Raw genomic sequence first — 19,716 nt, 5'->3', positions numbered from 1 at the left:
TCCACAAACGTGAGTGGAACTGGAGGGCAACACACTGACTGAGGAAACAGCAGGTTGGTACTTGCTATTCACACTTTTTCACACTCAGGTGTTTGAAAGACAGTAGGAAAACTGAAAATGGAGCTCAATTCACAATATTTATGTAAAAACACCAGTTTTAAACACTGCACTACAACAGGTGTAGCAGGGTCTCAAACTGAAATGACCTGGGGGCCAGTGAGTGTCTAGTCTGGTCAGGAAAGGACCGGTGAAGTGAAAAGAGTTTTTTGGGGGAAAAAGTTAATATATATGTATTATAATAGACATGAAGAAGAGTTGTAGAACCACAACAAGCATTACACAAACAGTTCACATGGGTTGACGCCTGTGTCTATCTGTGCTTATCAACCCTGTAGCCGCTCTGTTGCAGCAGTGTGAGCAGCAGTGTGTTTAAAATCGCTGATATTTTGGCCTGTTTAGATTATGTTCATCTTTTATTTTGAGAAGCATTTACTGCCGTTTGCTTTTTCACTTGATGTGAGGTAAGTTTCACTTTAGCTGCCTGCCTGCCTGCGTCTGTGTGATAAGCCACGCACACATGAGTGAAGCACTCTGCTTCTGATTGGTTAGATGGCTTATCAGAGTCAGCCAATCATATACAGAGTAGATTGGGCCATAACTGTGAGTGGACAGATGGCTAACTGTGCTCTATCCTTCACTTCCTGTTCCCGGTTTTAATATCGGCCCACAAATGAAATCCATTGGCGGGATGCATGTGGCCCATCATGGGCCACAAGTTTGAGACCCCTGAGGTATATACAGCTATATTAGAGTGCTTAATATGTCTTCAAAGAGAATTTGGCTTCAGATAAGTTTAGTTTTCCAGTATTCAATGACACCAGATCAAGCACCTTCCATAATGCACTTAATAAAAAAAATAATAATAAAAAAATATATAATAATTTAAAAAAAATAGAAAAACTCATGACATGGGAGTTTTCCTACCTGGATTTCATCACACTTGATGAGTTTCTCCACTTCTGTCTGGCTGAGAAGCATGAACTCCTCGTGCTGGACCACCTCAGAGAAATGCTTTTGGGAAAAAAGCTCAGCTGCCTGCATCAGGTCAAGGCAATTGTGAGTTTCGGCAAAGTCACGAATACCCAGACAGTTGGAGGGATCAAGCTGACTCTCCAAAAAATCACAACATGCTCTTTTCACCCCTGAGAAAACACAAATATCCAGTTTTATCAACAGTTCATATACATGTATCATTCAAATCCAGAAAAATACTTGCAAGTAACTTATTGTAAGTAGCTTTGGATAAAAGCGTCTGCTGAATGACATGTAATGTAATGTATTGTAATGTAATGTAATGTAATGTAATCATCTCTACATGAAAAACTGTGCCATGTCCAGCCTCAAAGGTTGTGCAGGTTTCACATTTAAGACTTATAAAGATAATTTTAATATGACAAAGCCACTGATAAGTTTTCATATCTGGAACTCTGGAACTCACTAACCCAACCCATCTGTGACAGTAACAGTTCCATCTACTCTATTCTACTACTATTTTTCTCCTTTGTCTTTCTCTAGGTGAGGAGAATTGGTATTTTTTTCAAAAGCATGTATGATCATAATCAACAATTTCTGTCAAAAGATCCACTATTTGGTGACCACGTTCTTACATGCCACCAAAAAGTGTTTCCCTTACATAGGTTATGAGGAACAACACCAAGGAACAAAGAAGATTATGTCACATCAATGCTGACCACATTGGACTACGTTAAATGTAAGGTTTTCATTTAAACCCATCAAATGCCATCTTTAAGATGTGCAATTATCTTTTGACACTATCCTCACAACTGTATCTGTTGGCTTACGTGCACATTTTCACATCAAGGTGCAGCTGCTTCTCTCACTCCCACCTTTCAGCTGCAGCAGACATGCTGCTGGGAGAAGCTCTTGTACATTCTCCACTGTGACCAGGACTGTCTCTGTGTAGACAAAGTCCAACAGGATTTCCATAGTCGATGCAGTGAGCCCCTGAATGTCGACGAAAGATTTCCCCTTCTCTGCAAGCTGTGGAACCACATCACCAGAGATTGTCAGGTACAATGACTGGGAACATGCCATTAAGGATTTACCTTAGAGCATTAAGTATGTAGCTGTGTCTTAGAATAAAATTATATAAGAATACAAAAAGTATTCTCTTGTTTAGCAAGTGAAGTACGGCAAAAATAACCTGATACATTTACACAACAAATAAAGGTTTAAAGTTACCTCACTAGTGAACATGGCACAGAAGTAGTCACTGCAGGCAGCCAAGACAATTCGGTGAGCTGGAAAATCTGTGCTCTCCACCCTCAGGGTGATGTCGCAGAGTGTGTTGCTCTTGCGAAGTGCGTTCATTGCATTGAGGATGGATTTGGCATGGGAGTTGGTCATGATGTCTTTGGGTGCCATGACGCCTTGAGAATCCCTCAAGGATCTCAAACTACTCAAGGAATCTGAAATGCACAAACAAAACCCATTGCAATCAGTAGGGAGCATTTTTACACTATGACAACAGGAAGGGTTCCCACACATTGGTTGACATCTAATTCAATTACTTTTCAAGGACTTTCCATGACCAATTCCCTCATATTCGACAATCAAATGTGCTGCGCAGATAAAGATGGGAGGGCAACTTGTAAGAGCCACTTCTCCCATGGTGTCCACTTTTATTGATTTGCAACACTCTCTCCATCTGACCATGTGATTGTACCTTGGGATCTTGGGTAAGTCAGTCTTTGTAATTTTCTTTGGTCAGCCAGAGATCTTGGAATTTGCATTTCCCAGGCATCACATAATTTGCTCTCTCTTGCTTAATGTTACTCACTCATTGTTCTACATGGAATCTCATGTCAATGGCAGAGAGAGAGAGACAGTGTACAGTGTCCACAACACCACGAGCAATTGCGACTCGACATTTATTCTGCGCAGGCCTAGTTTACGTACGTCAAGCAATGCAGGGCACCTCAAACAGTAGGTGGCGCCGTAACAAAACAAGGGAGACAATATCAACTTAAGTTCTTACACTAACTTTCAAGGATTTCAAGAACCCGTGGGAACCCAGAACATGAGAGCAACAGTGTAACTAAAAAATAAGAATGTGGTGACCGACAAAAGATAAGAATTAAGAGAGAGAAAGAGTGAGAGAGAGTGTGCTACTATCGGATTTTCCACACCTACTCTGCATAGGGGTCCTTTCTGGTAATGCAGCACTGAGAAATACTTCCTGTGCAGCAAAGAAAGAGCAATAAAACACATGTGAATATTATCAGAGGATTTCAAAGGTGGATAGATTGCCTCATTGTGTATGGATCAAGTGTCGCCATGCTCATCTGATGAGGAGATCAGAACGGTGAGCAGTGATCAAGAAAGAAAGTATTTTGATAACTTGCCAATAAAACTCAACTATCTCTCCATCTTGCCTACTTCAGCTTTCAATCTGAGACAGAGCTGTCTTGTCGTAACTTTATTCAGTGGGCCAATAATCAATAATGTTTAATGCAATGTAAGGCTGGTTAGATTGGCCAAGAAGCATAATCCATCAAATATTTGATATTTCACCTTAAAAATTAATTCATCTGTAGCGTGTAACATTTAAATGTCTGTTAGAATTAAACCATTATCAAATACGTTCACACAAAGATGATTAAACGTGCCAGCTCCACATGTTTCTCAGTATAGTGGTGATGAAATCTCATGTTGCCAGGCAACATTCTCTGGCTGCAGGAAGTGATGTGTTGTATGTCAAGACAGACAGAGGCAACAGAAACATGGCGTTTACAGTCATATTGTAGTGTAAATGAAAACACAAAAAATACCAAGGAAAAAGCTTCAGAAGAGAACATTCTGTTCACAAAGACCAAAGACAAGCAGAAAAAGAACATCACCAACGACAAAAGCTATGCACTGTACCTTCACATTAAAATGTATCTTCAAAATAGTTGCATGTGTTTCACCTAGTTTATCTGATTATCTTAATAAATAATTACCACTAATAATCAACCACTTCTAAATATGTATATATGAGCACTGTTTAAGTACTGGGCTCTTGTGGGAAACTTCCACTGTTGACACTTCAATATGGCCTCTATAAGGAACATTAGCTTTAGTTTTAAAGCAGTGTTTCCTATTCTTACGTGAGTATTGCTAATGGAACTTACCGTTGAAAGATTTGAATACTTTTTCCACCACTGGGAGGCATGAACTATAACTACACATTAGCTAGCAGGAGCCAACAACAGCTGAGGGCTAATGCTACACAACAACAACAACAACAACAACGACAACTAAGAAAACAGAGCCATAGAAAGTGAGCTGGCGGCCACAGAGAGACGACACATAAAGCGACACACACACGAGCACTTATCGTGAGTTTGCAGAATACCTGTCGCTGCAGTGATTCAAAAACGCCTAGGCTAAAGTTGCTTTAGCTGCTAGCTAATGTCAGTGGCACCAGTTCTTGCTGTCAGTCAGAAACAAACCCACTGGACTACGGCTAATCCATGGTGACCTCTGTTAGGTCGCTGAGCGCGCGGCCTCCGCGAGGACACATACATATGTCTACAGTTTGACTACTCCTTCATATTATTCTCCATACGAGTTCAGGCTAGCTAATTCGTGGACTGGACTGCACTGCAGCAGCGGATCACGTCGGCTGCACTGACTACACTGATAAACACACCATTACGTGTCTGTGTGCGTGCGCGCTCCTCGTGTGCGTGCCGTGCGCGCTCCATGTGCGTTTTCAGTTCTGATATCGCCCAGATGCGGCGCAACAGGGTGGCCATAGTCTGCCTGTGTACTCCGATGAACACATGAGACTAGGATTTGTATTTCCCTTAAACATGACTGTTTTCTAAGTACAGATACTTTGTTGCTGTACTTAAGTACACAATTCACGTAGCTGTACTTTACTTTATTTACATTTCTAAAAACGTTTACTTTTACATTTTGTCTAACTCTCTATCTTTGTTACTCGTTACTAACAAATACAATCATTAGAGTTGGTAATGGTCTGTATTTATATAGAGCTTTTCTAGTCTTGATGAGCTGCTTTACACTACAGTTTTGCCATTCACCCATTCACACATCTTTCATACCCATTCACACACCTCAACATGGGGTTGTCTTGCTCAAGGACACATATAGACAAGCAGGGCCAGGAATTGAACCCCACAACCTACCACCACTGAGCTACAATGGCTCAACCATTACTCCTCACTTTAATATTTTTACTTCTAAAACTTAAGTACATTTTATATCAGAAAACTACTTTTGGTATTTAAGTACAGTAAATGTCATATACTTCAGACTTTTACTTAAAAGTTACTTCTTGACCTTCTTCTGCTTCCTCTTCTTCTTCTTCTTCCTCAAGATCCAACAGCGGGTGGCAACCGAGGTGTGGTATTACTGCCATCTTGTGGTGTTATTTAACAGTCTTCTTATAATATATGGGCCTGCAAGATTAGTTAGAAAAAACACTCTAAGTGATAAACTTTGCCAGTCAAGATTATTCCATAGAAAAGACAAAATTTGAAGAGTAAGTGGAAATTAAGGGATAAAAGAGATAAAAGGCAGAAATAGAAGGTCATACTGATCATTTTAAAGTCACGTTCATAAAGAAACGTGACTTTAAAATGGACAAAAAGGGGAAAAGTGTGACACGTGTAAAAAACATAAATGTTTTTCTTTTTCTGTGGATATTTTTCCAGATACATTTTGTGTTGGAATAAGTTGCAGTCCAGTCCACAAACAGCTGAACGTTGCTTGTGGTCCTATGGATTTTTGTGTGGATTATAATGAGCATCACTGAAGCTCAATCCAGTGGAATGTTTGACAAACTAAAACAACATTTTGAGATGGATTATGGATCTTTGACGATTCTGCTCAGCTTGATGTTTTTTCTCCCTATTCTTCGTTTTGTTATATATTGTATTTCTTGTATATTCCGCCTCGTTCTGTAGTTTTCTATTAGTAAGTGCCCGTTGTATTTTTGTATTACGTTCAATAAAGATTATTTGAAAAAAAAAAGAAAAAAAAAAGATGTCTTCCTGACTGCTAAGTGCCTGTAATAAGTCACATTTCCGGGTCTAAAACGAGCTATAATGTTGTTTTGAACCTAGACAAGACAACAGTGATATATAATTATCACTTAAAACACATAAAAAGGAGGAAAAACGGCTCATGAGCATATTTTTGTTCATTTATTTTAAACATTTAAGGACGGCAACTCGCCGGAGTGGGCGGAGCCAGCGGCGTGTTTCCGCTCTTAACAGGCCACAGAGGTGATCTACGCAGACGTGCGGAGAAATTACCGAAGAGTGGCGGAACAGTTGTGTGAAACCGGGGGGACTCTGGTAGACTACAGTCAGTCTGACCGCCGGGGAGCTGCGGTTGTTCACGCCGAGAAGACGACGAGGAAGAAGAGACGGAGGAGGAGGAAGAGGAGGAGGCTGCTGGACTGTCAGCAATGGAAGCCGAGTTTCGGGAAATCGATGAGAACGGGAGCTGGAACAGCGTTTACCAGGTAGGAGGTGTCGGTAAATGAAGGCGGACATAGACCGTCCGTCGGTGAAGCTGTCACCTTTACAGGCCCTGAGCTTTTTCTACAGCTCAGAGAGCCTGAGCACCAACAACCACCACCACCAGCAGCGATCCTCCTGTCAGTCAGTGAGCCGGACTGCTGTAGTGTAGCCCGGGTTCCGCTTGCTCATACCAGTCCGATGATTGATGAGTCTGTCTGGGTCCCAACCAAAGACTAAACCCCTTTACAGACCACTGCAGGCATGGAACGACACGAACATGTTGCGATTAACGTGGCTAAAATAATTCGCGATATCATTGCAGTTATTATTGTTTGAATGTGCTTTGAAGCTGTTGTTTTTCTAGTTTTTCTAGTGCAAATGTAAATGTTAATGGGCAGAGGCTTCTTTGCACACGCTACCAACGTTTGGTTCATATCTGTAAGCTTTCAGAAGAGTCTTTAAAAAAAGGACAGCGATTAACTGATAATGTTTTCATATTTCATGTTATAAAACACGTTACTAACATTGCAAAAACACACTCAACTTGCGTTACAACTTTTCTTTACAAAAACACGTTACTTGCCATAATGTCACAACATGTTGTAATCTTACTTAAATGCGCTAAAACATGACTTAAGTTACCACAGCATTTTAAATATTAAGTGAAAATCACACATTGTTAATGTTTAAAAAAAAACACAACATGCTTTACAAACAAGTTACTAATTTTAATATCACAAAAATATGCTGTTAAGGGTACAGCTTTACAGTGATCATTTAATAATAAATAATAATATTAATAAGATTGCCATACATTATTAGGTCCTGGAATGTCTTGTGCCTTGTTGGAGAGGTAGTCAGCATTTTGAAGTCACTCATGTGAGATATTAATGTTTATCTCCATTCATGGTTATTCTGATGATGGAAATTCACCAAATCAACTTGACGTACTTGCATCTTTTACCAATTTGTTTTTAATCCTTTACTGACATTTTATAGAACAAACAATTAATAAAAATGTTATTTGTCATACGTTTTTATTATTACAACTTTTTTTTGTTTGTTTTGTTCACTGTAAAGCTGTACCCAACAATTGGTAACTTTTTTTTGTAAAGCATGTGTTTCCAAGAAAATAAGAAACGGATAACGACAAATACAAATACTATTCATATATCAGCTATATTGTTAAAGCTGATTTTTGTTAACACTAAATTGACTACACTGATGCTCCATCAATCAGGATCATTTACTTAAACGTAGGTATTATTACATTGTTATATGTTTAACAGACAATATAAACTCACCTGTGTGTGTGTGTGTGTGTGTGTGTGCTAACATGTAACAACACCTTGCCAAACCTGCCTGTAAAGATTTAGATTCTGTATTTAAGCATTGGAAGTCACTGCCTGCACTTTTCATGTCACATTAGAACTGTAGTGTGACATAACGTTATGTAATGCTATTTACATTTGTTCTGCTACAGGAGATTCGTCACCAGTCTTGTGAACTCCCCTGCAAAGTTGCCAAATTACCCGAAAACAAGACTCGGAATCGTTACAGAGATGTTAGTCCATGTAAGTTGCCCTTCCTCTGCCTCCGTGCACTCACTTAAATGCTAAACAGTCATAAACATTTAAATTTCTTCTAAGTTTATGAGAGCATACTTTTCTTCCCCAAACAGCCAGTGTTGACTTATTCTTTACTGGATTTTCCACGGCTGTAGGCTTCACAAATATGTCTGTTCTCATGTCACGTATAGTAATAATCATGTCCTATGACGCAGTGTTGGTGTTACACAATAGACAGAAAGAAGAACATTGCTCCTCTGAGGTCAGACTGACGTTTAGGAGAAAAAAAAAAAAAGATCTCATTTCCAGTTCATAACTTTTGTTATTGCTGTGTATTGACTGAAGTTGCCATTCTGGTGATAGCACATGTAGTTGAAGCTAAATCATGCGATACTCTGCGTAGCTATGTTCACACTGGCTTTATTATGATTTAATACACCAGGTTGACTTAAGTGACTGTTATACAAAAAGAACCATCACAAACCAAATACAAATGCTTTTCATGTAGGTTTTTGATGTACAAAACTTGTTAAAAGCAATCTGGATAGAATCTGATATCCATCTATTCACTGGACGGGTCATATTCACATGTAAGGGCAATTTAGGCCTAATCCACACCAAACAGAACTTTCCCTATACTATCGTTTCCCCAAAGTAATGTATTGGTTGTATACACAAAGACACATAAAAGTGTGTTATGGTTTTCAAAATGCCCATTCTCTGTGGACAAAAAACATTGTGTGATTCTCATAGACTTGTACTTGTGTGTATGGGCCCCTAAAAGTCTCAATTTAAATCTTTAAATTAAAATAGATGTTTTCAATTCTGACCGCCATCACTGATGCAGAGTGGTAGGTCAGCGGTATGGGTCTCCATGTTTTAGGTGTCTCTGTGTAAATCTGATATGAGGAACATTTCTAGTACCACACAACACTCCACCTATCAGGAATGACAAGTCCTCAAAGTGACGGCCATTGCTAATGGCAGCTTTAATCTATCCCCAATTTGTATGATTTTATGCAGTGGTACGAAGTTGTAGTATTTGGGGAAAACCCAGGAACCACAAATTGGCAAAACCACAAATTGGAAAAGGGCTAATAATCATCCTTTTGAAACTATGATTTATTTAAAAATTGAAATATATTATTTTCTATAAGAAATATTAGAACATTATGAAAACAAAGTAAAGTAATATAATGCAAGAAACCGTTAGGAAATGCAGAACTCCTGTTTAAAAAATGTTGAGAGCATCTTGAAGTTCCACTTGATCTAAAAGTAATCATTTATGATGAATTGTGTTCTTAAAAAGGAAACTTATTACCAAATGTACATTATATCTTTTATTTTGCCCCTCTTCAGTCATCCTGCCTTAAATTGTTTGTTTCTCTGATGCTAAATAATGTAGCTCAGGGTCTGAAGTGAATTATAAGTCAACAAGTTGCTTTTCTCTAACTATGTGGTTTCCTCTTTCTTACACTAAATGAGAAATGCAAATTGTAGAGATAAGGCTGCAAATAGTTACTGTAAATGTCACCAGGCATGTTTTTTTTTTTTTTTTTAACTTGACATGAAAATGAGTCACACGCTCTTTACTTTTAACTAAGACGTTCTTTGAGTGGATATCAAAACACATTGACACCTCAGTGTTGAAGCTGCAAACTAACACCTGTGTTATGACAGACAGACGAGCCATTTGTTCTCAGCAGCTGTTTGTGGATCTGAGAAGTGCACTGATAATCCCTGGGGGTTGTGGCATATGACAAACACATGCAGTATTTACATGATTCTCTTTCTTCTTCTTCTCCTCAGTTGACCACAGCAGAATATGTCTGCAGCTGGGTACGAATGATTACATTAATGCCAGCCTTATCTCGGTAGAAGAGGCGCAGAGGAACTACATTCTCACTCAGGTAAGTGTGGAGATAAAACTATACTATACTTATAACTATAAACAATCTTTTGAATAAGGTGAATTGGATCAGCAGCACTATAAACTGCATAATCCAAAGGGATCACATGGTTAGATCAACACTACAGTTGAGTCTTGATGAACAGAAGATTTATTTCTGGACTATTCATTAGTTTTTTCTTGTTGTGTCTATTAATGTTTGCCAAAAACTAGCTGAGGTATAAACGGGTAATTAAAGTATGAAGTCAAAGAAAATAAATCCTACAAATTTTAACAAACTGAGGCCTCTTTCTTTCCCAAGTTTGTTGTGTTTTCTGCCGTCAAAAGGTAAAATGTATGCTCTGGCTGGTTTGCTCATTCAGGCTGTTGTAGAAACATGGTGGGACAAGATGGTGTCCTCCATAAAGCAAGGCCCTTGCATGTACATATAAAGTACATAAAAAATAAAGATATAGATTTGCTAAGATAAAAATCTTAGCAAATGTTTTTAAAGCTATTTTTAAATATACTAATAGGTATTATATTGAGTTTCTACAAATAAACCCTCCTAAATGTTACACCCTGGACCTTTTTAAGTGTTTTGTATCAGCTTTCGTCATCTTATCTGTCATTAGTGGAAATTGCAACTGTGATCATTAGTATTTTTACACAGGTTTAAAATACTATGCGTTTGGGGCCTTGGATATTAAGGCAGCATACATAATTCAGTGTACTCATCTTTAAGAGCTAGTGCAGTACCAATTCAGTGTGTACCAATATGTCTCACATTTCTCATCCAAACTTGTTGAACAGACGTTCCTTGCACTTATAGATAGATTGTCAAATGCCCTGACAATTACTGTTGTCATGTAGTTAAAAAAACATGCTGGTCAATGTTTGGTTTTTTAGGGACCCCTTCCACACACATGTGGTCATTTCTGGGAGATGGTGTGGGAGCAGAGGAGCCGCGGTGTGTTGATGCTGAACCGAGTCATAGAGAAAGGATCGGTAAGCAGTGTTTTCATGTTTTCTCACCACATTCCAACATTTTAACCACTTCGCTTTTCTCTCTCTCTCTGTAACACTTTGTTGATGCAACCCTTCGTTTGGTTTTAAGGTCAAATGTGCCCAATACTGGCCACACAGAGAAGAGAGAGATGCCATCTTTGAAGATACCAATTTCAAGCTCACCCTTGTCTCAGAAGACATCAAGTCTTACTACACAGTCCGTCAGCTGGAGTTGGAAAATGTGTCCGTAAGTACACCAACACTCTGGTGCATTGCTGGGAGCTGGGGAAACTGAAAGTTTGGTGGGACAAATTAGACAATGGTGGACCACAACGGGCCATCAAGCTATAGAAAGACAGCCAACAGGTCATACATCTTCTACTTTGAGTCAATCACTCAAGTGACGTGTACAAGCTGACATGGTCTCGTGCTGTAGTCTTTTTAAGCACATATTTACAGTTTTGCAAGTCTGTCAATACAATAGAATAAAGCAAATGAAGAGTTTGGTGCCTTAGATCAGGTTTTTCTTGCTGGAATCCTTCCGTCCGTTCAGTCTGACCTTGCTTCCAAGGTTGATGTTCGTGGCATGAATTGATTAAATCAAGTGGGAAGTTTTCAAAGTTAAATTGTGGCAATACAAAAATGATGTTTTTGACTTTGATCTTCCTCTGTAGACTCAAGAGACTCGTGAGATTCTACAGTTTCACTACACCACCTGGCCGGACTTTGGTGTGCCAGAGTCTCCCGCCTCCTTCCTTAACTTCCTGTTCAAGGTCCGAGAGTCCGGGTGCCTCAATTCAGATCAGGGACCAGTGGTGGTGCACTGCAGCGCCGGCATCGGCCGCTCGGGGACCTTTTGTCTTGTGGATACGTGCCTCTTGTTGGTTTGTACAAACCTCTGCTGTTGAGAAATCATGACGTTTGCACCACTTTTGTTTAGGAAATTAGCTCACACTTATCTGTCTTGATCATCCGTACAAGGAGCTCTGTCTTGCAAAGTTGGTTGACATTTATAAGTAGACCAAACCTAAGATTAAGGCTCATTCAATGTTTTCACTGTGAACTGTAGATGTCCATGCGTAAGGACCCGTTGACGGTCCGTATTCGCGATGTGCTGCTGGAGATGCGGCGCCATCGAATGGGTCTGATTCAGACGGCAGATCAACTTCGCTTCTCCTACCTTGCTGTCATCGAAGGTGCCAAGTACATCAAAGGAGATACTTCTCTGCAGGCAAGTCCTTCTCCTCTATCCTCCTCTTTGTTCTTCACTTTTCTGGTCTGCCATCTTTACATTTGCCATGAGAAATTTATTTAATCAAGTGTTTCTGAAAAGGGATTTTGTGTTTTTTTTTTTTGGCTAAAGGAGTCATGGAAGGAGCTGTCAAACGAGGAAGACGATCCTCCAGAGTTCACACCTCCGCCTCCTCTTCCTCCGCCCAGAGACCCTTACAATGGCAAAGTGGAGCCATCCTTTTTCCCAGAAAATGAGGAGATCACTCAACACATGGAGATCTGGAGTTTGGGGTATTTATTCTAATGCTTATGCAGCTAACGCCACACAACCCCTGATTTTGAAGAAACATATTATGTAAAAAGTAGGCTGAGACTTGAGTGAGGAGGGAGGGGGCGTGGCCCTGTCGTGAAATATGACACTGAGTTACAACTGTCTAAGGAGGTGCTCACACCTTGCTTTACGCAGTGGAGAGAGAAAGGAGACGGAGCGGTAGCTACAGTGTTTAAAAAAGGGGGAGGAGTCTGAGCCTCGCACTGAGTGAAAAGAGAATGACAAATGAAAGAGTGGAAAAAAAAAGTGGACTAAATCGCTAAAGTTGAATGCAGTGTTTGACCAGAGAGAGGCAGTGTGTCAATACTTCACACTAAACTGTACTATTTTCTCTCTCACATTCTCCACTTATTCAGGTCCTCACAAGAGTCTGAGCTGCGAAAGAGGAACATTGCTGCCTCCCAGCCTCCTCTCAATTTAGGTGATGAGCCAGACGGCCACATGGTTATCCAGGATCTAACCGGTGAAGCTCCAACCAAATCCCAGCAGCAGCAACAGCAGCAACAGCAACAGCAACAGCAGCAACAGCAGCAGCAGCAACAACAGCAGCAGCAGCAGCATGAGGCCAGTGAACAGGAGACAGCCAAAGCAGCAGAGCAGCCAAAGGAAAAATCTCCTGTTCCAGGGACGTGGTCCCCTCTCTTAGCCAACGTGTGCCTGTGCACAGCGCTGGCTCTCAGCGCTTATGTCTGCTATCGATTCTATTTCCACTGATGCCTGTCCTCCTCCTTTGTGCCCCCCCCCCCCCCCCCCCCCGTCTCTCCATTGATGTTGCAAAGTGGACTTCACTGACTTCATCAGCCTGCTTCGACTCCGGTGTTTACTCTGCAAGTGAGTGAATTATCTGGACTCCAGCAGATTCAGGTTCACTCGATTTCATTTTTTTTCTTTTCAAATTCAGTGCGAGGGGGCGTGGCTGGCTGGGACAAACTGCCGCCACTCCTCACCATCAACCCGCCCCAAACATCATGTCAGTGTGTCATCTTAGATGCTCTCAGGGCCTCAGTTTTTTCAGGTGTCGCATGTCGCGTGAACCGACTCAAACACAGACTCAACCGTTTCATAAATATAATAACAACACATATCGCAGTCAGTAGAGGAAACGCGCTTGTTTCAGCTCTCTGTCCCACGAACCAGGATGAATGGCCTCTCAGCCCATTTTTACACACATCTCGTCTCTCATTCACCAAACGATACTTGTATGAGTTCTTCCATTTCATCCTTTGCGAATGTGTCCGTTATGATTTCTCGTTTTCTTTTCCTCTACTTACACAAATGGATCAGAAATCATGGATCCAGATCTTTGACCAGCCTGCCTGAAAATATGCCAGTTAATGAAAAGAATTAAGGTTTTTATTTTTGTTTGTTTGTTTTGGGTCAATATTAAACCCAACAGTAAGCTGAAGTGTATGAACGTAAGAGGGAAACCATACTGTGTCCACTAGATAGGAGATGCATGCTGGGGTGGGCACTGAATTGTTATCTGTCATCACTTGTAGCTCGTGTCGGGCTGCAGGAGGCATGCTGGTTGAGCCCATACAGTGTGTGTGTGTTTGTGTGTGTGAGAGTGATTTTGTGTGCATATATTAGTGCAAGTGTTAGTTATTGAAAATGTTCTACTGATGCTTGAGTTAAAACCTACTCAGTGAGAAATATTAATGTAACATTTACAGTATGTAAAATGTGAGATATGTAGACTGAGTGAACTGCTTCTCCGTACATTTTCTCTCCCCAGGAGTTCAACAGTGACATCACCAAAAGACTTGCTGCAAAACAAAAAAAAAAAAAATGGTGCCAGAACAGGGTGATATGTGACTTCGTCCATTTGCCTTGGCATTCTTAAATTGACACTGGATAATAGATGTATTTTTTTAAAGGAAACACCTGGCTTTTTTTTGTTTGTGTTTGTTTGGGAGAACAACTTTTCAGTCACATAAAAAAATAGTGTGGAGGCTTTTTTTTTTTAATGCCAAAAGAATGTGTACCATAACCTGAGAGCAGCTGATGCATGTTGTAATCGAATGTGTGTCGAGTCCAGTATAAGCAGAGACGTAAAAGTAGCCAACACCCAACTTCTTTTTCGCCAGCAATACAAATACTGAATAACGTGTCACCCTTTACTCAAACAAACTCAGTTTGACAGGTAACCAAGGACTTTGAACAAACCAAAAATCAAACACCAGCAAAGGGATGAAAACAGTACACTGTAGTAATAATCTGTTGCATCATGGAGCAGCTCTGAGCTGGCAGTGTTGTTTTGTATAATTTGAGTTTGTTTTCTTTGTTTCTTTTTTTTTTTTTTTTAGCATGCTGCATTTGTGAATCAACAGGTTTGTCCTAAGAAGAGATTAGTTAAGCTGCTAGCCTTCAGTTTACCTTTGTGACTCGACAAAGTCCAGTGCTTGAGTCTGACAGCTGTATACCTTCCTTTTAGAATGTATGAATGTCCTGTCAAAAGGACACACCCTTACTAGATATATATATTTTTTTCCAAATCAGGTTTCAGTGTGCTGAGTTTTCTTCTGTTATTTTTCTGATTTAGTGAGGGATTATATCTCAGCACCTGGGCAGCCATTGCACCAGGTTTTCCTGTTTTTTCTATACTTATGCTGAGCTCAAAAAAACATGTATTTTTTTATTTACATTTGTTCTTTTCCTTTTTAAATAAAAAACAAGTATACGATTGTATTTTTGTGGTTTGTGAAAGATTTGAGTTGAACTCTTTCTCAGTCCTGATCAATTGCCATGTGAATATGAAACTTAGTGTGGGTCAGACATAAAGCTGAAAACCTTTTTGACTAATACATTTATAGAATTGATATGGTTCTTAAACTGTGGTATGTGTAGCACCGGTGGTACACAGGCTTCCTCTGGTGGTACCTACTGTTCTACTGAATATACCAGGGTATGTGATCAGAGCAGAGCTGAAGAATTTTGACCAGAATGTGTAGAAAATTAAACAAATAACAAAAATAAATATCAATAATTAGACCTTATCTCTTGCTTCATCTTAATCTAATTTCACTATATCAGTGTGAAGTATATGTGAGGAAGAGGAGGATGATGAGAGAGCAAATTACTACTGATGTAGATTAAAGCAGCAGTTTTGATGAATACAGTCACTATGGTATCTTGGTACTGGTTATTACAAATGAAGGCAATGCACCACATCTATTGTCTAAAGAGCTGTAGCTGTTTCATCACCACAACAAATCGAAAACATGAATAGTTTTGTTGTTTTAATCTGATGTGTTGCAGCTACTGTTGCATGATGAGTGGCTGGGCAGGTGTAGTACTTCAGAGATGTACATTGTATTACTGCGCAGATGAGAATTTTATCAGTGTTTAAAACACTATACCACAGGAAAATTGGCTTTAATTGGAACAGATTGAATCAAAATACAGCTGCTTTAATCACACACAGGGCATGAAAACGAAGCAGAGAAACGCAGTCGTCCTCTGCTCAACATTGCAGTGGCTTTACAGATGTAAAGAACACTAATGGCGTCCTTAGTTCCACTAATTCTTGGTGTGAAAAATGTGTTGCGAAATGTGTTGCTACCAAGCTGGTCTACAAATTAATTAATGATTTAATGAACAGAAATAAATTCATGTCTTGAATGGAAAACTAAAAATGTGTCAGAAACAGAATTCTATTCATTATTATGCAACTTAGAATTTTATTTCAAACACCGGCTTGGTTTTGGACAGCAGACTCTGAAACATGATGATAAATGATTAAGTCAAGTCTTCAAAATCCCACAGAAGTCCTATCCTGTAGAGGATTTGTTATAATCCAGGGTGTTTTTAAAATGGCAATAATGGTGGAATTTATGAGGAGACATGAGAGTCAATGAAAATATGTATTTGTTTCAATTGAAAATAGACAAAAGTCCATTCATTTGATGCAAGTAAATCAGGGAATCGTCTTTAATGATTGAGAGCAGTAAAATATTACATGCCAAAATAACCTTGAATCCATTAATGTGTGTTACAAACTCAAATGACCTAAGGGCCAATGGATGTCTAGTTGTCAGCGGTTTGGGAATAAACGACAATCAAGTTGGGATGGGTGATATATATATTATATATAAACATAATATCTGTTATGATGTTGCAGTAACAAAATCTATGGTGACGATGTTTAGTTCACAATATAAACACATTTATAACGCACAAGGAATCAACACATAGCTAAGACAGACAAATGGAATAGAATCAAACATTTAAATAATAATATGTGGACAACACATATAACATTATTGATGTTAAGAAATGTAGATTTATGCGTCAAATTAATGCAAACCATATAAAAAATATGACAATAATTCCTTTTAACCCACTGCACCTTATGTAAATATGTTGTGTTACTGTTTACACTTTTAATACATTAGGTTTTTATTTTTTTTTCTAAATTAATTTAGTAAAAAGTCAAATTCCTTGTATGTGTAAATGTACTTGTAAATCGATTCAGATTCTAACAACTTTATATGTAATTTAATTTATCGCTAACACAATACAAATTATAAATATAGTCTACATGCTGCTGTGTCCTTGGGCAAGACACAAGGAGTGTGAAAGATGAGTGTGTGTGCTGTAATGCTAAAAAATTACATGATGTAATGCTGTATGAAAGTGTGAGTGAATGGGTGAATGGCAAAACTGTAGTGTAAAGCAGCTTTGAGAGGTCACCATCTATCTATATATGTGTATATATATATATATATATATATATATATATATATATACACCATAAGAGATGAAGAGAAGAGCATGTGAGTTTTGAGTGGTACGATGGGTTATTTTATTGTCATCGCTCCAGGTAAATACAGTTTTTGGGTGTTTTTACACCAACACCAGGTGGCTCTGTGGGACTGTCAAACTCTCCGTCTCTCTCACATTGCTTCACTCTGAATATGGAGCCTTGCCTTTTTTGTTGCCGCCCACTCTTTCCTGTTCTCTCTATTGTAACACCGTTTACCTGTCAGTTGTGTGGAGTCATGAGATTTCCTCTTTTACAGAGACAGACAGACAGGTTTTAAGGGATTAGTGGTGGCTACGCCGTTAATTGTTGTTGCCATTATATTCTGAGTGGTTACATTTTGACAATGTTTCTTTTTCATGAAATCTTCATGAAAAACTCTACCTGCTGGCTCCAGAATCACAACTGATAACATCATTAGTGTTTTAAAAAAAACACCCAGTTTATTTTTAACACAAACACTCAGAGACTAAAGCACAAACTCAGCCCCAAAGTCTCTCTGGGTTTGATTGTTAGTATTATTATTATTATTAGAGCACAGGACCTCACAGTTACTCTGAAGGAAGGAAGAACATGTCTGAAGACATATGTATTGCTTGAGTCTTGGCTCCCTTTCGGGGTGTAGCGCAGATGATTTGGCAAGAAACTTGGCTTGAACTTCCTGTTTGGGAAATAAGAGGCGGCAGGCGCTGGTACGTGCTGCATGTACTGGAATGCAAGTTCAACAGTGAGTAATAGCACTCCCAACGTGCTCTGCTGACGTCGAGCCAGCAAGCTAGAACAAGCTGCATTAGGAAAACAATCAAGGTGTGACCAGGGACCGGAAGTCATTTAAAGCCACAGTTGTTTTTTTATTGAATCTATAGTCTGTCTGAGCGTGACTCACGGCTGGTGGTGAAGATTACCCCTCATTTCCTTATGATAAATAAATAAATAAATACATAAATGACAGAGTAGTTTGAATTCATGTCATATCCATGTTTGTCTTCTACCGGGCCTTTTTCGATTTTGGCGAGAAATTCCAGTTTAGCAAAGAAAAGTAACTTGAGGAAATGAAATGTGTATGAAAATATGAGGCAGTGACTTCTTACTCGGCCTAATTATGCACAGTGCTGACTCCACACTCACAAATCGACTACATGGGATATCTGCTCTGCCCTGCTGACTCTTCCAACATGTGTCCTGAGTTTAGTTATTAACCTGGAACTTCCCAAAGGCTGGCCAGCTGTGACAGTGAGGGGGGTAGAGAGGGAGGAGGAGGAGGAGGAGGACTACGTATCTTTGACTGTAACTCTCGTTCGTAGCATGCAGATCTTTTTTCACAGCCGAGCCGAGCGGGGATCAGGAAATTCCTGAAGGCAAGGGGAGTCAAGTCTTTCCAAGCATGACTCTGCAAAGTCTGAGTCACCGTAAACGCCAACGCAGTACACTGGAAGTTTCACAGTGAGGAGACTTAGTACGCTGTCAGGTATACCATGTCTCCTCATGTCTTTATTATTTCAAAACTCCAGCAACAAAAAAAAAAAAGGTTGTGGGAGTGAGTCAGACTTTGACAGCTTTCAGTATCGAGCGCAGCTGGAATGTAACCCTACACTACACCTCTGTAGTACTTAACACTCGACGGGAGTATTTCCATGATCCTTCTTTGTATTGTTACTCCAATATATTACATCACACCATTAAAATCGTATTGTGTTAAACACGCACACACACACACACACACACACACACACACACACACACACACACACAGGTCTGTGCTGCTATTCTTCTAAGGACACTGCACTCTGACCTCCACTCATTTGGACAAACTGAGCAAAGACTTGTTTGCCATAAAAGGCAGGTAAAGCAGGTAACAAAGACACACACACACAAACAGACAGAGGATGTCCATATGTACATAAAGTATACATATATATATGTACATGTATACTTTATGCAAAGCTGTGGCAACTGTTTTTCTTCTAAAGTCTCAAAGTGCAACATGCTTTCCAAAATATGGAAACAACTACTCAGTAAAGATCGAAGCAGCGATATCAAAATCATTTGGCTTGTGACCTCGACAAGCAGCGTCTCGTTGGGGGCCCCTGTCAGAGCAGTCGTTTCAACGATGAAAACAAAAACACAGTTTCCTCCTCTAAGCATCACATCGGTAGTCTGGATTAAATCATCGTGTAAATATACCACATTCATATACTTAAGACTTGGAAAGGAGTTTTTATCCGCGTAGCCTAGGGAATCCTCAACCAGGACATACCACTTGGCTATGGACACATTGTCACTCTGAGTCCTGCTGCTGCTAAACCTGCATCATTTGTCACTTTAACTCACTTTCATTTTTCTTACTTGTTATTTTTTCTTGTTTATTA

General features: G+C 39.6%; 2 protein-coding genes across 7 annotated transcripts in view; one reads left to right on the top strand and one right to left on the bottom strand.

Annotated features, from left to right (window-relative positions):
* Positions 1–19,716, bottom strand: part of LOC131468154 (kelch-like protein 12) — a 43,771-nt gene that overhangs the window by 7,144 nt on the left and 16,911 nt on the right. The window contains exons 1-5 of one of the 6 annotated variants that reach the window (XM_058642116.1): positions 4,194–4,716; positions 3,214–3,259; positions 2,263–2,489; positions 1,908–2,061; positions 985–1,202 (exon numbers count right to left, since the gene is read on the bottom strand). In XM_058642116.1, the coding sequence (XP_058498099.1) occupies positions 985–1,202; positions 1,908–2,061; positions 2,263–2,489; positions 3,214–3,220 (606 nt within the window). In that variant the 5' untranslated portion in view covers positions 3,221–3,259; positions 4,194–4,716. Of the gene's footprint in view, positions 1–984; positions 1,203–1,907; positions 2,062–2,262; positions 2,490–3,213; positions 3,260–4,193; positions 4,717–5,370; positions 5,514–19,716 lie in introns of those variants that run through there. The other 5 variants (XM_058642117.1, XM_058642114.1, XM_058642115.1 and 2 more) reach the window with 5 other exon arrangements.
* Positions 6,303–15,273, top strand: LOC131468155 (tyrosine-protein phosphatase non-receptor type 1-like). Its single transcript, XM_058642119.1, has 9 exons — positions 6,303–6,559; positions 8,041–8,131; positions 9,935–10,035; positions 10,923–11,021; positions 11,131–11,268; positions 11,696–11,905; positions 12,091–12,252; positions 12,385–12,545; positions 12,942–15,273. The coding sequence occupies exons 1-9, from the start codon at positions 6,503–6,505 to the stop codon at positions 13,297–13,299; spliced, it is 1,377 nt and encodes a 458-aa protein (XP_058498102.1). The 5' UTR covers positions 6,303–6,502; the 3' UTR covers positions 13,300–15,273.

The sequence above is a fragment of the Solea solea genome, chromosome 11 (genome assembly GCF_958295425.1).
Source record: "Solea solea chromosome 11, fSolSol10.1, whole genome shotgun sequence".
NCBI classification, from domain to species: domain Eukaryota; kingdom Metazoa; phylum Chordata; class Actinopteri; order Pleuronectiformes; family Soleidae; genus Solea; species Solea solea.
This window is presented reverse-complemented; position numbering and strand designations above follow the sequence as displayed.